The 14,690-nt window shown below is 41.0% G+C and overlaps 1 protein-coding gene across 1 annotated transcript; it reads right to left on the bottom strand.

The window, feature by feature from the left end:
* Window positions 1–5,011: 5,011 nt before the first annotated feature.
* On the bottom strand, window positions 5,012–7,213 carry LOC149999456 (disintegrin and metalloproteinase domain-containing protein 25-like). Its single transcript, XM_090289003.1, has one exon. The coding sequence runs from the start codon at window positions 7,178–7,180 to the stop codon at window positions 5,012–5,014; it is 2,169 nt and encodes a 722-aa protein (XP_090145129.1). The 5' UTR covers window positions 7,181–7,213.
* Between the last annotated feature and the right edge of the window lie 7,477 nt (window positions 7,214–14,690).

Raw genomic sequence — 14,690 nt, 5'->3', positions numbered from 1 at the left:
TCACACCAGATCCTATGGCAAGCTCTACAACCTGGCCCGTCTACGAGCCAAGACCAAAGTCAAAGAGGTGCTCATCCGTGAGATGCTCTTCGCCGACGACGCAGCCTTGACATCACACTCCGAAGAGGGACTCCAGCAGTTAGTCACTTGCCTTTCCCACGCATGCAAGGAGTTCGGACTAGCCATCAGCCTGACGAAGACGAACGTTATGGCTCAAGGCACGGGGACTCCCCCATGCATCATCATCGACGGATACACCCTGGAGGTTGTCAACGACTTCACTTACCTCGGGTCCACCATCTCGAGCTCTCTGTCAGTCGACTTGGAGGTCAACCGGAGAATCGCCAGGGCAGCCACAGTTATGGCCAGACTGAACCGGCGAGCGTGGAACAATTCCAGCCTCACTGAGAAAACCAGACTGCGCATCTACCAAGCCTGCCTACTCAGCACTCTCCTCTATGGCAGCGAGACATGGACCACCTACGCAAGGCACGAAAGGAAACTCAACAGCTTCCACATGAGGTGCCTGCGATGCGTCCTGCATGTCGCCTGGCAGGATAAGGTCCCCAACACCGAGGTGCTGAAGCGAGCCAATATGAGCAGTTTGCATGCAGTTCTTAGCGAGAGACGCCTCAGGTGGCTCGGCCATGTCAAGAGAATGGATGCAGGCCGTATCCCCAAAGACCTCCTCTACGGCGAGCTAGCAGAAGGCAAGAGGATGACAGGGCGCCCAAAACTGCGGTTCAAAGACATCTGCAAAAAGGACATGACACAATGCTCCATCAATCTCAACACATGGGAAGTTCAAGCAGACGACCGCCTAGCCTGGAGGCTCGCGGTCAGGCAAGGTACGTCACGCGCGGAGGCTGCGCGCAACGAGGAGGTGGTCCAGAAAAGATCGAGGCGGAAGCAGCGTCAGCAGCAGCAACAACGGCCATCTGCCTTCACCTGTAACAAGTGTGGCAGGGATTGTCACTCCCGAGTCGGACTGCACAGCCATTCTCGGCGGTGCAGATAGACTCTCAAGAAGCTACGCCATCGTCTCTCGAGACGGACGGCTGCCGACGACGACGACGACGACGATATCTTATCTTCAAAATGAATGTTAGGGAGGCCACCATGACATTCCACAAGGGTGAAGTCCCGGAACAAATGGAGCGTAAGTGTGGCCATCAATGTCATAACCCTAAGATCAAGGCAAAAATTTTAAACATTATCCAACAATTCAGTGTAAGCCAGCCCCTATTATTTTTATATACAGGAAGCAGAATTTTTTTGCCTTAATAAATGATTATCCCTGGGCCACTACTCCTGCCTTAACAGCTTGCTTCATCCACTTTAGTTGGAGTTGACTTTGCCTTACAGGGAACAACCATTCAAGTTTCTTTTTCTTTTCCCAAGATTTAAAAAAATCAAGAAGTACACACAAATAAGAAAGGCCTATGCCAAGTATATGTGAAAAATATAACTCAAAATGACGCACACCTACTGACAGTAAGTGCACTGTTATACTGTACACAATGATGCTGCAGTTTACAGTTGGCGGTGGCAGTGGTTTCTGAGACACTTACTCAGTCAGACCTTTAGAGGGCACTAGAAACCTTCATTTTGAACAAGGGCCCAAGAAGATGATTCTAGGTTTTGATTAAAAGTGTGGTTTAAAGAAGCATTATTAAAAATTAAGAAAAAAGAATTCTGATTCATTTGGAATTATTTTTATTGTTGACACTAGTATAGCACTTTTAACCCCCATTGTGTGTCAGATGACATACACAGACACAATGAAATAAAAAGTCATGTAGTTGAACAAAAAATTTTCCTTCTATAAACTATTAATGGATACCTAAGTATAATATTTTTTTCCAAATGAAATCATGTGTATATAGTTGTATTCATAAAGATAAGTACACTAATCAAAAGATTTACAGTAATGAGAAACTTTAACAGCAAGTCCCAGTACAAATGAAGATGGTCCTCTGAATTCCACATTTTATCAAGTGTCAAAACCCACCAATCTTTCAGTCCTCTTGTGTATTGTTCTGTATTCACATCCTCTGTATCTAATTGGATCCCTAACTTTATTTTATTTTCTGAGTAGTATTTTCCACAGATATGTGTCGTTGGCTTTGCAGGTAGAAAGTCCTGGGTGTCCATTGTTAGTCCCCACAGAACATGGAGAAACTGCTCACCCTGCATTTTCAAACAGATTTCTGGCTCATTGCTGTATAGCCAATATGTATATTTATCATTATTGTAAAATTATCTCCTTGTCACATTTCTCATATAAACACAATTTCAGAAATTCTCATCATGAGCTTTCTAAAGTTCATGAAATTCTACACAACAAAGACCACAAAGATAAGTGAGGTATTTTAATATAATATTGAAAACCCAGTAAAAATTCTCTGGTCTTGTTTGTGTTCCTTATAGTCTTATTCTAAATAATGAATACAAAAAGATTTATAGTTAAATTATTTTTACTTGTTGATAAAATGTCATGATTTTTGGACATTGACATAATGAAAAAATCCCTCTGTCAGATAGTCCTCTATAAGGAGTCTTTAATAAGCAAATTATATAGCTCACAGCAGACAGAAAAATCCTTTACTTCTTTTATGTCAATTGGTTAATTGCTAAGGAAACTGGTTTAACGTTATTTACCCATTTTCCCCTTTATCTCACTGATATTGATGTGCTACAGTAAGTTATCACTGTCAGTTCTTTGTGTTTTCTGAAGATTGCCTAGCCTTCTATCTACACAAAAACATTAGTCAATTCAGTTCAGTGATTTGTGGGTTTGGTTATAGTAGAGTATACTTAAGATGGGATAAACATTTGCATTGTGACAATTTCTACTTTTTCCTTTTTGTATTGAATAGTTTTGATTGCTTTTAAAGGACACACAGCCCTAGCTGTCTTCATTTCTGCTATGTCAAAATCATTGCTAGCAGAGTTAGACAGGTCACCAGCTCATTTTATGTGTCAGAATGGTTACTTTTAAAGATTTGGTAGTATATGGAACACAGACTTGGAGTTCTAATTCTGTTCAAAAGAATGTGCTGTCCTGGCCAGTGTGGCTCTGTTGGTTGGAGTATGGTCCAGCCAAAAAGGCCATAGATTCAATTCCCATCAGGGCACTTGCCTAGGCAACTAATTGATGTTTCTTTCTCACATCGATGTTTCTCTCTCTCTCTCTCAAAAACAAAAAACAACAACAACAAAAAAACAACCAGTAAGTATATCCTCAGGTGAGAATTAACAAAATGATTACGGGGGATTCATCTCTATCACCTAGAGGTTCACAACCCAGCTCTCCAACAGTTGGCCACGTGCCACATCAAAATCAAATATGTGCAGGATGGGAGACAGCACAGATGCTTGAGATAAATCCACGACTTGTGCCCTGAATTTATTCATGATTTTAGGAACTATGCTTTCAAGGAATTCCAGCGTAGCTCACTAGCACCCCACAAGCTGTGAAATTAAACAAATGTGACTTGAGGAAAAAGAATTGTAATGTAGAGGTCCCTCAATATCTAATTTATGAGTCAATCTAAACCTGTGTAGTAATTAAAGAGCATTGGGAATTTCCCTTTCCCTCAGTAGACATCCTGCAACGGGGCCAAGGCTAAGGCTCAGTTCACATCCAGCGATAGAATACCAAGAGCTCAGAGCTGGTTAGATTCAATGCTTTTTGGAATGATTTCGCTGTCTGGAATGTCAGGTCATTTATTTCTCATTGCTTCCTGAGCACTGTGATGTTCTTAAATATGGTTCTTATAACTGGGATTTTCTGGCTTTTTTTCCAGAGGGGAAAAAAGTACTTATATATACTACTAAGTAATACTTCTATATCTTACAAAGAATTGTAAGGATCTTCTTCATTCTATTTAAGGGTAAAGTTAAGTGGCAAGGATTATTTCTTGTTTTTTTTTTTTTTTTTTTTTTTTTTTTTTCCTTCAGAGCTGGAGTAATTCTAAGAGTACATTATGTCCTCAAGATGATAAAGGGCAGTGGTGTGAAAAATTCAAGAGTTTCTGATGTCAGACTCCTTTCTGTGTTCTTGATTATACTAATACTGTGTCCATTGAGATCTGTCATAAAAGGAAACCACACCACCGGGATAACCATGAGTTATTAACATACAGATGTAGCTATTGCTCCTAGGACTGGAGATCAAAGGGAAGAAATGGGATTACTGGAACCTCTGCCTTTGGAATGAGTTCCATGGCCATAGGACACTGACCTCTGAGGAGGTTAGCCAACCTGGTGCTGTCACCTCAGGGACTTAGTGGAGGACTCAAAGGCCTGCCACTCTCACCCTGAGTTTAAGACATTTGGTAGCTGTACCAGTATATCTGAGGAGGACGTTATGTTGTTTCTAGGAGTTGGCAACAAATGAGCAAATATAATATATAAATAAATTTTATCTACATATAAAATGTGCAGAAGTCAAGTCACTGTTGGTGCCAAGGGGTAAGCCCTTAGTGAGGAAATCCTGATAGGAACACCAGTAAAAAGTCCCCCAACATTCCCATCTCCCTTTCATTCTCATATTGGCAGAAAGTGAAAGGAGCAGACTGCTAAAGAAGAAATGAGCTGTATGGGTTCCCATTCCCTGTGTGAGTGCAGAGTACAAGGGGAGGGATGTCTGGAATTGAGAAATCAATATGCCCAACCTGGGACCATTCAGAAAGCAGATTAAAAACACACACACATCATCCATGAGCTATGCCTCTACTCAAGATGCAGAAAGAGACCAATTCCATAAAAAGTTAACCACTAAAATTGTTAAAATAGGGGAAAGTTGAAATAGACCTAGAATCAGTTAATTTGGCTAATTTTTAACAGCTAATGTTTATGATCCTGAATGATAAAATACCTCAGAGATAACCCACCAGTGGCCCACAACATATGCTGTCATAGTTCTACAGCCAGGAGACTGACAGTTAATACATGGGTGAGATCATTTGGGGTTGTTTTTTTTAATTGTAACTTTTTGCTTTTCTTTCTAAGGTGAAGTTGGAACCTCCTGCTCTTTTTTAAAGATCTTCTTTAGAGTGTTATAAAGAACCAATAACAACAACAACAATAATAATAAAAAAGGAGGACTAAACCAAAGTAGTAGCAGGTCATATATCCCTAGTAGATTTTCATTCTCTTTTCTAGGCGGTGGGCCACTGTCGATACTACCTCCATAGCCTCTTTCTTGGCAGGTGGGAGGGTCCCACTCGTGGTTGCAGTGGCAGTTATTTCTGTTGTTGCAGACCCCGTTCATATTGCAGGTCTCAAGTGAGCAACCAGCTCCCAGAAGGGACCTATGGATACACTGCCTTTTGACACAGATGTGTTCTGCACCACACTCTGTACCATCTTTCACATCGCCAGTGTCAGGCGTGGTTATCCCCAGGTGGTAGTCGGTCCCCCAGCAGGTGATCCCACTGAAGTGAGTCCAATGCACAGCGGAATGATCTCTCAGAAGGGGAATTTCTGTCACGTTCTCGCACTGAACCCTCCCACACAGGACATCTGAGATGTTACACCGCACATATGTAGCGTCATGGATACCACAGTTCCCAAATCGGTCACCTTGGGTGTTCAATTTTGTGTAGCAACTCTGATTTGCACTCTTGGCTTCCTTGCCAAAAATTTTTCTACACTGTTCTTCACGGTTATTGCACCTCTTTTCATAACAGTAGCCACCGTCCTCACATGGGATCCCATCCTGCACATACACATCTTCTGGACAATGGTAGGATGTACCATTGCACCACTCTGGAAGGTCACATGTGTTTTCCTCTTGTCTACAAACTGTGCCTGTTGGCACGATCTGGCAATCTTGGCAACAAAGCCCATAAGCACAAGCAGCTCCAGGTCTCAGGGTGCAGCTTGCCTGACAACACGGATCTCTTGCACATAAATAAGAAGGGCCACAGTCGCACTCCTCTCCTTCTTCAACCACACTGTTTCCACACCGTGTAAGCGTGAAGATGCCCCCTGTGTTAGATGAAATGTACAAACAATTTCGTTTTGCAATGGTGTTCATGAAGTAACCATAACTACAGTTGCTGAACCTAGTTGCATCTGCTTTTGCTGGAAACATTATGCAGGCCTTATGCCCACATGTACAAGTGTTTGTATCGTGATCCATACCCAGATTATGACCAATCTCATGTGACACAATATATGCAAAATTATACACATCATCATTCATGAAACTATCGACTGCACAATTAAGACGATAATCACATACTTTTCCGACATAGGCTAACCCCACAGAAATACCATATGCATGCTTTACAAAAATATGTGCGATGTCATGGGGTAAGCGGTTATTAAAGCTGGTTCTCTTCCAGGTGCAAAAGTCCTTCAGTAGACCATTTATGGTATCTATTGGAACGGGGTTTCCTTCATTCCAGACCTCAATTCCTGTTAAAACCACATCAATATCCAGTGAATTCAAGAACTTATCAACATCATTGGCAACAAGGCATACTTCATATTGCACACTTGTGATGTTACTTCCGCGATGAAGATATCGATTGTGATCCACCACCACTGCCAGTTCAAGAAGCCTCTTGTGGGTCCACCAGCCTACATACCCACTCTGCATCAAAGTGGAATTAACAGTCTCTTGAAACTTCAATCCTTGTGCTATTTCTTCATCTGTTAATCCGCATCTCAAGGATGTCTCCTGACTGTCCATTCTATATATGAGATGTTCAAACGTGGTAGAATGTCTTTTGGGCTCTATTTCATAAAGGATGTCATTTGTCTGTAATATTCCTTGAAAACTCCCCAAACAGGTACTGAGGGCCACCAGGGATTCTGGGTCCCCCTCCACATAGCCATGATAGTAGCAGTCATTCAGGACAAAAGGCTGTTCCACAAGGAGGGCACCTTGGTCTGTGTAGGTGAATACTCGAAGGTGTCTGGACAGCAAGTGCTTGTTGACCTTCATGTGGACAATGTGTCTCTGGCCCCCAAAATGCATACTGTAAGAGAGCCAGCCACCAGGCTTCATGCTAACACCAGCAACTGTTACCTTCAGTGGAATCACCACTTCTGGGGGACCATGGCGTTGGGAGTGCCCAACCTGAGACCATTCATATAGGAAGAGAAACACCCCCAGCCAGAGTGGCAGGAGAGTGTTCCTCACATGAAGCAAGTCCTCCTCCATGGCAATTATGGAGCTTCCATACACAACCACCGGTGAGAAGAAAATATGCCCAGTAGGAAGCATCACTGTTCTGTGTTGTCACTCTGAGTTGGGTATTGAGCACTGACTTTTAATCTGTTCTCAGATAAAGTCACACCATCAGAGCAGCACACTAAAAGAGAAAATAAAAAGAACAGAGAAAATCTGGGGGTTATGAACAGGCCAAGGTGAAGGAGGAAGAAAAACGTACAGATTAAAATGACTTAGTGTTTGGCTCAAGACATGGCTCAGAATACTGCATGCATTTGCCTTTAAAGAGACTGTGGGTGTACAAAACATAGTGATTGGTCATAGACTGATGCTCTTTGAACCCAGATGAATGGCACATAGTGATTAATGATAGTGTTCTTTAAATACATGAACATGTGTGAACATTTTCACAATAAATATATAAAACAAGGAGTCTTAATGGAAAGGTGAACATATGTCATGTTTTGAGAGGGAGTCTGTATACATATTGACTTGGTGAAAATCCTAATTAAGGACCTATTATCTCCTGGACTGTGTACTCATTTCTCCTTAACTTTTAAAATCTTGAACTCAACGTACTTTGACATCCTTTCTCTAAAATCATATTATATAGTTTTTTCTTTCAGTTTTATTTTTTCCTTTATTATTATTTTAAAGCATTTTTTTATTTTTCAATTACAGTTGACATACAATATTATATTAGTTTCAGGTGTACGCCCCAGTGATTAGACATTATATAACTTACTAAGTGATCATTCTGATAAATCTTGTACCCATCTGACCCCATACAAAGTTATGAGAATATTATTGACTATTTTACTATGCTGTAGTTTATGTCCCGATGACTATTTTGTTACTACCAATCTGTACTTTTTAATCCCTTCACCTTTTTTACCCAACTCCCCTCCCATCTGGCAACCATCTCTGTAGAGGTGGGTCACAAGATGGTGGCAGGGTAGTAGGATCTTTCTCACACTTCCTCCCAGAACCAAACTAGAAATAAAACTAAAGAGGGGAACAGACACCTGAAATAATCAACTGAAGACTACCTGAAGAGGAGACTTAACCAAGGATGAGCAGAAACCACCTTGAGATCTGAAGGAAGAGCAGAGATGCAAAAGGGGCTGGCCCATTTCCAGAGGTTGCAGGCTGAGGTTATGGCACAGTGGTGGGAGCTTCCCCCTGAGAGGAGTGAAGCCTGGACCCCAGGCTGGGATCTCTTTACCAGAGAACCAGAGCCGAAATCAGCTGCCCATGTAGCACCTAGTGGTGAAACGTCATAAGGTTTCTGTCTGCCGGGAAGAGATGGAGCCCTCTGGAGACAAAGCCACTGCTTTTTAAGGGGCCAAAGCACAGGTTTTTCATTGGCAGCCATTCACCTTGGGCTCTGGCAAACAGAGGGTGGTGTAGGCTGGAGTTGCCTGAGGAGAGTCTAGAGTGGGAAGCACTGGGGAGAGGCATTGGGGAGCAGCTGCTGGGATCCCTGAACCAGGACATCACCCAATACTGCAGCAGCCATATTTCTTGAGAAGACCAAGCCCCTACCAGGGGAAAAATGATTACCCCAGTCTCTGGGATACCACTTGACCCTATCTTTTGGAACCCTGCTTGCCCCCATTCCCTGGAATCCCGCTTACCCCACCTCGCATCTTTTTTATTTCTTTTTTCCCTCAACCTGCATCTTAACCCCTGCTGAGGATACAGAAACAGGCAGAATAATGGGGTGTCAAAGACTGGCTTTAGAGCCTGGCCATTCCATATACTTCCCTGGGACCAAACTGGTACTTCCCTCTCATGGGAGAGCCATGGTTTCCAAAAGACTCAAACTCTCGATTCTGGAGTCAGTTTCAAAGGTGTGGTTCAGGGCTGGAAGAAGACACCCAACATCTTCCCTGAAGTCTGAACAGCACCTCCCCCCACCATGGGAGATCCAGGGGTTCCATCCTCTCAATTCTAACAGAAACCCTCTCAGAAACAGTCTGGTCAGTGATTAAGATTGACAGCAGGCTGGTGGGCAGAGGCAGGTAGAGGCAGATCCTTTGGACATTTGCTGACCCTCCCCTGGGTTTCTGTGCTGATAAAAGCCAGCCTTGCAGCAGCTGGGCCCATCCCATGCACAGTCAAGCCCAGAGAGACAGCCACAAATTGTGGATTGCTTTTAGCTTCAAACAGGGTGCCAAGGGCTAGACATGGATTGCACCTGACATTGACTTATGTTAGCTTCAGACAACATCAGTGTCATATCCAAAGAAAGAGCCCAGCAGGCAGGCACTAGACTCTGCTGAAACAAATTCCACTTTGTTCTTTTTCATAATTACTATTATTTTTTCATAGCCTTTTATTATTTTTTCTTTTTTGCCCTACATTTTTTCTTTCATGTCTCTTATTTTACTATTTCCTTTTCTTACTTTATTTTTTCTTATTTCCTTTTCTTATTTTTTATTCTTTCTCTTACTTTGTTCTTTTTTATTTTTTTTTTTGCCATTTTCCTCTTTCTATTTCTTACTCTTCTTGTTTATCTTCCTTCTCTCCTCTCATAATCAATAATCATTTTTCTTTCCTTTGGTCTTCTTGTATTTCTTTAAATTTTACTATTCTAGTTCTCTTTTCTTATTCTTTGCTCTCTTGTCATTGATTTTTCTGTTGGAGAGATTGCTTGTTGTGTGTGTTTGTGTGTGCATGGTTGTTGTTGTTGTTTTGTTCTGTCAGCACCTGTAGAACAGCATACAAGATGTGGCTGATGTTGAGCCTCTCAGCCAGCCAGCTAGAGATGAGATCCCACCAAAGAAATGGCCAACAACAGTCAAGACCCAAATAGAATAGGAGTGCCCATATAACATACACAAGAGATATTCCTAGAGTATTCAGCTCAGGAGATCAAGGTGACTGCATCACTGGGTCTCACAGGACTCTTACCACAGTAGGCCACTCCACAAAGACAGAGAGTCAAAGTGGACTTTTCTAATACATAGAAACAAAAGAGACAGTTAAAATGGGGAGGCAAAGAAACAATCCCCAAACAAAAGAGGAGGAGGAATACCCAGAAAATGAAATTGAGGAAAGCAATTTATCAGACAAAGTTCAAAGTAATGGTTATAATGATGCTCAAGTAACTTAGAACTACAAGGAGCTTAGTGGAAACTTCATTAGCATAAAAAAGGACAAAAACTATGAATAAAAATCAGTTGGAAATAAGACTGTAACATCTGAGATGGAGACTAGACCAGAAGGAGTTCAAAGCAGGCTAGATGAAGCAGAGAATTGAATCGGTGATTTGGAAGACAAGGTAGAAAAAAATGTTCCCTGTATCTATGAGTCTTTTTCTGTTCTGCTTCTTTATTTTGTTTTTAAAAATTCATTTGTTGATAGATAAGTATTTATTGTCATTTTATTGTTCATGTTTAAAAACCTTCTTTTCTTTTCATTTTTTTCTTAAAGAAGACCCTTAAACATTTTATGTAATACTGGTTTGGTTGTGTACTCCTTTAGCTTTTTTCATGTTTAGGAAGCTCTTTATACATCCTTCAATTCTAAATGAGAGCTTTGCTGGGTAATCTTGGTTGTAGGTCCTTGCTTTTCATCACTTTGAATATTTCTTGCCAAACCCTTCTGGTCTGAAAAGTTTCTGTTGAGAAATCAGCTGACAGTCTTATGTGAGCTCCCTTGTAGGTAACTGTTATTCTCTTGCTGCTTTTAAGAGTCTTTCTTTGTCTTTAACCTTTTACATTTTACTTATGATGTGTCTTGGTGTGGGCCTCTTTGGGTCCATCTTGTTTGGATCTTTCTGTTCTTTCTGGACTTGTATGTTTATTTCCTTCACCAGGTTAAGGAAGTGTTCCATCATTATTTTTAAAAAACATTTTAAAAATATTTATTTATTTTTAGTGAGAGGGGAAGGGAGGAAGAAAGAGAGGGAGAGAAACATTGATGTATGGTTTGCCTCCCACATGCCCCCAATTGGGGACCTGGCTTGCAACTCACGCATGTGCCCTGACTGGAAATAGGACTGGAGACCATTTGGTTCACAAGCCAGCACTGAATCCACTGAGCCACACCAGCCAGGGCTTATTGTTTAAAATAAGTTTCACTTTCTTGCTCTCTTCTTTGGGCCTGGGGCCACTTAGCAAGAGGTATGGGGCATGCTGAAGTCAGATGCTGCTTGTTTGAGAGATTTTAGAGAAGTCTGAAGCATGAGCCAAGACTCGTTATTTGTATGGAAAAGCCACTGGGAACAGCTTGGGTGGGCTCAAAAGTTGTTAGGGTGGGGTCTCAGGGAATCACCAGGGCAAGATGAAGAGTGATAGCCAGGTAGATGAAGACTCCGATATGGCACCAGCATGCTGGCTCTGTGGAGAAAGGGTTCAGAAAAGGAATAATGGCCTCTTCCATGACTTCTGAGAGTAAGCTGCTCTTCTAGCTCTCACCTTGATGCCAGACACTTCAGTTCCTCCCTGTATATCCCTGGGCCTTTTGAGCTATTGCCTCAGCTCTGGAATTTAGAGGGAGTAAGTTCAAGTAAGTTTATGCTCAGGCCTTTTAAGAGGAACTGCCTGGGACTCCAGAAGCCCTCCATCTCACTCAGCCACAATCCCCTCTAGTTTTTACAGCCATAAGTTAGGGGGACTTCTCTTCCCAACACTGGAACCCTGGGCTGGGAGGGGGACCAGGTGTGGGGCTCAGACCCTTCGCTTTTCAGGGAGGACCTCCACAACTGAGATATTCTTCCCAATTTTTATGTACCACATATAGGTGTGGGACCAACTATTCAGTGTCTCCACCCCTCCTACCAGTCTCATGTGATTTTTCTTTATATCCTTAGTTGTAGGACTTCCATTCAGCTAGATTTCAGGTGGTTCTGAATGATGGTTGTTCCATAGTTAAGTTATATTTTTTTATTTTACTTTTTAAATTTTTTTATTGTTATTATATTACAAATGTCCCAATTTCTCCCCCTTTGCCTGCCTCTGCCCAGCCCATCCCCTGCTCCCACAGTCAATCCTTACATCATTGTCCATGTCCATGGCTCATTCATACATGTTCTTTGACTAATCCCTTTCCCTTCTTTCCACCATTATCCCCTCCCCGCTCCCCTCTGGTCACTGTCAGTCTGTTCCATGTCTCCATGCCTCTGGTTCTATTTTGCTCAGTAGTTTATTTTGTTCATTAGATTCCTTTTATAGGTGAGATTGTATGGTATTTTTCTTTCACTGACTGGCTTATTTCACTTAACATAATAATCTCCAGTTCCATCTATGCTACTGCAAAAGGTAGGAGTTCCTTCTTTCTTTCTGCTGCCTAGTATTCCATTGTGTAAATGTTCCACAGTTTTTTTTTTATCCACTCATTTACTGATGGGCACTTAGGCTGTTTCCACCCCTTGGCTATGGTAAATAGCACTGCTATGAACATAGGGGTGCTTAAGTTCTTTTGAATTCATGATTCAGGATTCTTAGGGTATATTCCCAGCAGTGGAATTACTGGGTCAAAAGGCAGCTCCACTTTTAATTTTTTGAGCAAACTTCATACTGTTTTCCACAGTGGCTGCACCAGTCTGCACTCCCACCAAAAGTGCACCAGGGTTCCCTTTCTGCACATCTGTGTAAGGTCATATTAGTTGTATTTTTGATGTGGTTGTGAGAGGATATGAGTACTGCATTTACCTATGCCACCATCTTGACCAGAAGCCTTGGCTTCAACTGTTTATTTGTAGAATGGGCTTTTCTTTCAATTTCTAAATGATAAATTGTTCTGTCACGTTGCTAAAGAGAAATATTTAAAAATAGTCACATATATTATTATTTTCTCTTATTGTCCTTAATATACAACAGTAGGAAAAGTAGGCTTACAGTTGTGAGAAACGGAGTTTATTCTTGTATTATTACTTATTAATTATTGCATTATTTATTATTATTTTTAACCTACTTTTGCCCACCGCTGTCTATATCCATGCAACAAACTAGTACTTGTCCTAATTACTTTCTGTGTTTCTTTTTACATCTAATTCTGCCAAACTGCTAGGGTCAAAGTATCGGTTGGGATTCACATTGTTGGCATGTAGGTTTAGTAGAATGAAGTAGGATAAAAGAACTTTCCATGAAAAAGTGTGAACATGGAGGAAAACTTGCTGTTGATTTTCATGAAAGAAAGATTCTCTAAGTAACAGGAAATATGATTTTAGAGAAAGGATGTCAAAGTACGTTGAATTCAAGATTTTAAAAGTTAAGCAGAAATGAGTACACAGTCCAGGAGATAATAGGTCCTTAATTAGGACTCCCCCCCCCCCCAATCGAAGTCCTTTGTCAAGGTCACTCACCTAAGGCAAGGTGAACCAAGATTGCCTTTCTTCATGACCTTGTGCTCCATGTTCAAATTTAAAAAATTTTTAAACATTTTTATTTCATGTGACTTTTTCATAACAAAACCCTGAAGCAGATGAGTGTGAATAGAAACAAAGGGCCTCTTTATTGTATTTTAGGGCAAGGATTCCTTCCTAGAAGCCAGCTATGCTTTGAGGAGAGGAATTCTGTAGTATATATTGAATAAAGAAAAAAATAAATTCTCACTTTGCTCATCTACACAGCTTATAAAAAACAAGCAGCTATTTATTCCACCTTATCTCTTAGTCAAGGTTTAGTAGCAGTGGTGGGAATTAAAAATTACTCATACTCAACCCTCCTAATACTCTGTGATGCATTTTCTTGCTGAGAAAAGAATAAGTTATATATGCTTATAATTTGAAAGGTAAATTAGAGTGTTTTATTCTGGGTATTTGTCATAGTTGCTTTAAAAAAAGACTTACTTTAAAGTCCCACTTCTTTATAAATTGCATTATATATAACTGTTTTGTCTCCAATGTTTACTATTTCCCTTCAGTGCTGTCTCCTGTTACAGCCTTATTTATGTTTTCTTTTCTACTATAGCTATTCTAGCTTTTCCAACTCTGCTTTTGCTTTCTTCTTATAGCAGAGTTTTTCTAGCTTTACTGGTATGAAAAAAACCTTAACCTTCAAGACAGCCTATTCCTTTTCTTGTACCTCAACCCCTTAAATGGCCCGTTTCACTTTTCTCCCTTCTGCTTTACTTGCATCCCCAACCACCAGCCAACATCTGCTCAGCCGCCCATGTTACCTCTAAGCATCCATATTCTCTCCCCTATTACACTTGCTGTCTAATTAAGAATTTTTAATTTTTATATAATTTACTAGGAAGTGGATCTGATCAGTGTGCTTTAGATCTCATAGAAGACTTTGCTTTCCTGCGTTTTGTCAACTTGTATAGGGGCTCTTGATGTTGCTACTTTAAGCACTCTCAGTACTTTAATGGTCTGATGATGACTGTGGCTGTTCACACTGCAAAGAAAAATTGGCATGTGTATGTAAAATATTCACTGAAATTTTACAAATTTATAATGTTTATCTTGGTCCAAATCACTCTGTCTAAATTTGTGCTCAAGACCATTTATTTATTTAGGCTTGTAGTATTATTTATGTTTCCCAAGTGT

The sequence above is a fragment of the Furipterus horrens genome, unplaced genomic scaffold, assembly GCF_987537825.1.
Source record: "Furipterus horrens unplaced genomic scaffold, mFurHor1.1.pri manual_scaffold_10, whole genome shotgun sequence".
Lineage (NCBI taxonomy): Eukaryota > Metazoa > Chordata > Mammalia > Chiroptera > Furipteridae > Furipterus > Furipterus horrens.
The sequence above is the reverse complement of the archived record's forward strand: the minus strand, read 5'-3'. Positions and strand labels throughout refer to the sequence as shown.

Bases quoted from the DNA above. Each gene is read 5' to 3' on its own strand.
- LOC149999456 (XM_090289003.1), bottom strand. From the start codon at position 7,180: ATGGAGGAGGACTTGCTTCATGTGAGGAACACTCTCCTGCCACTCTGG.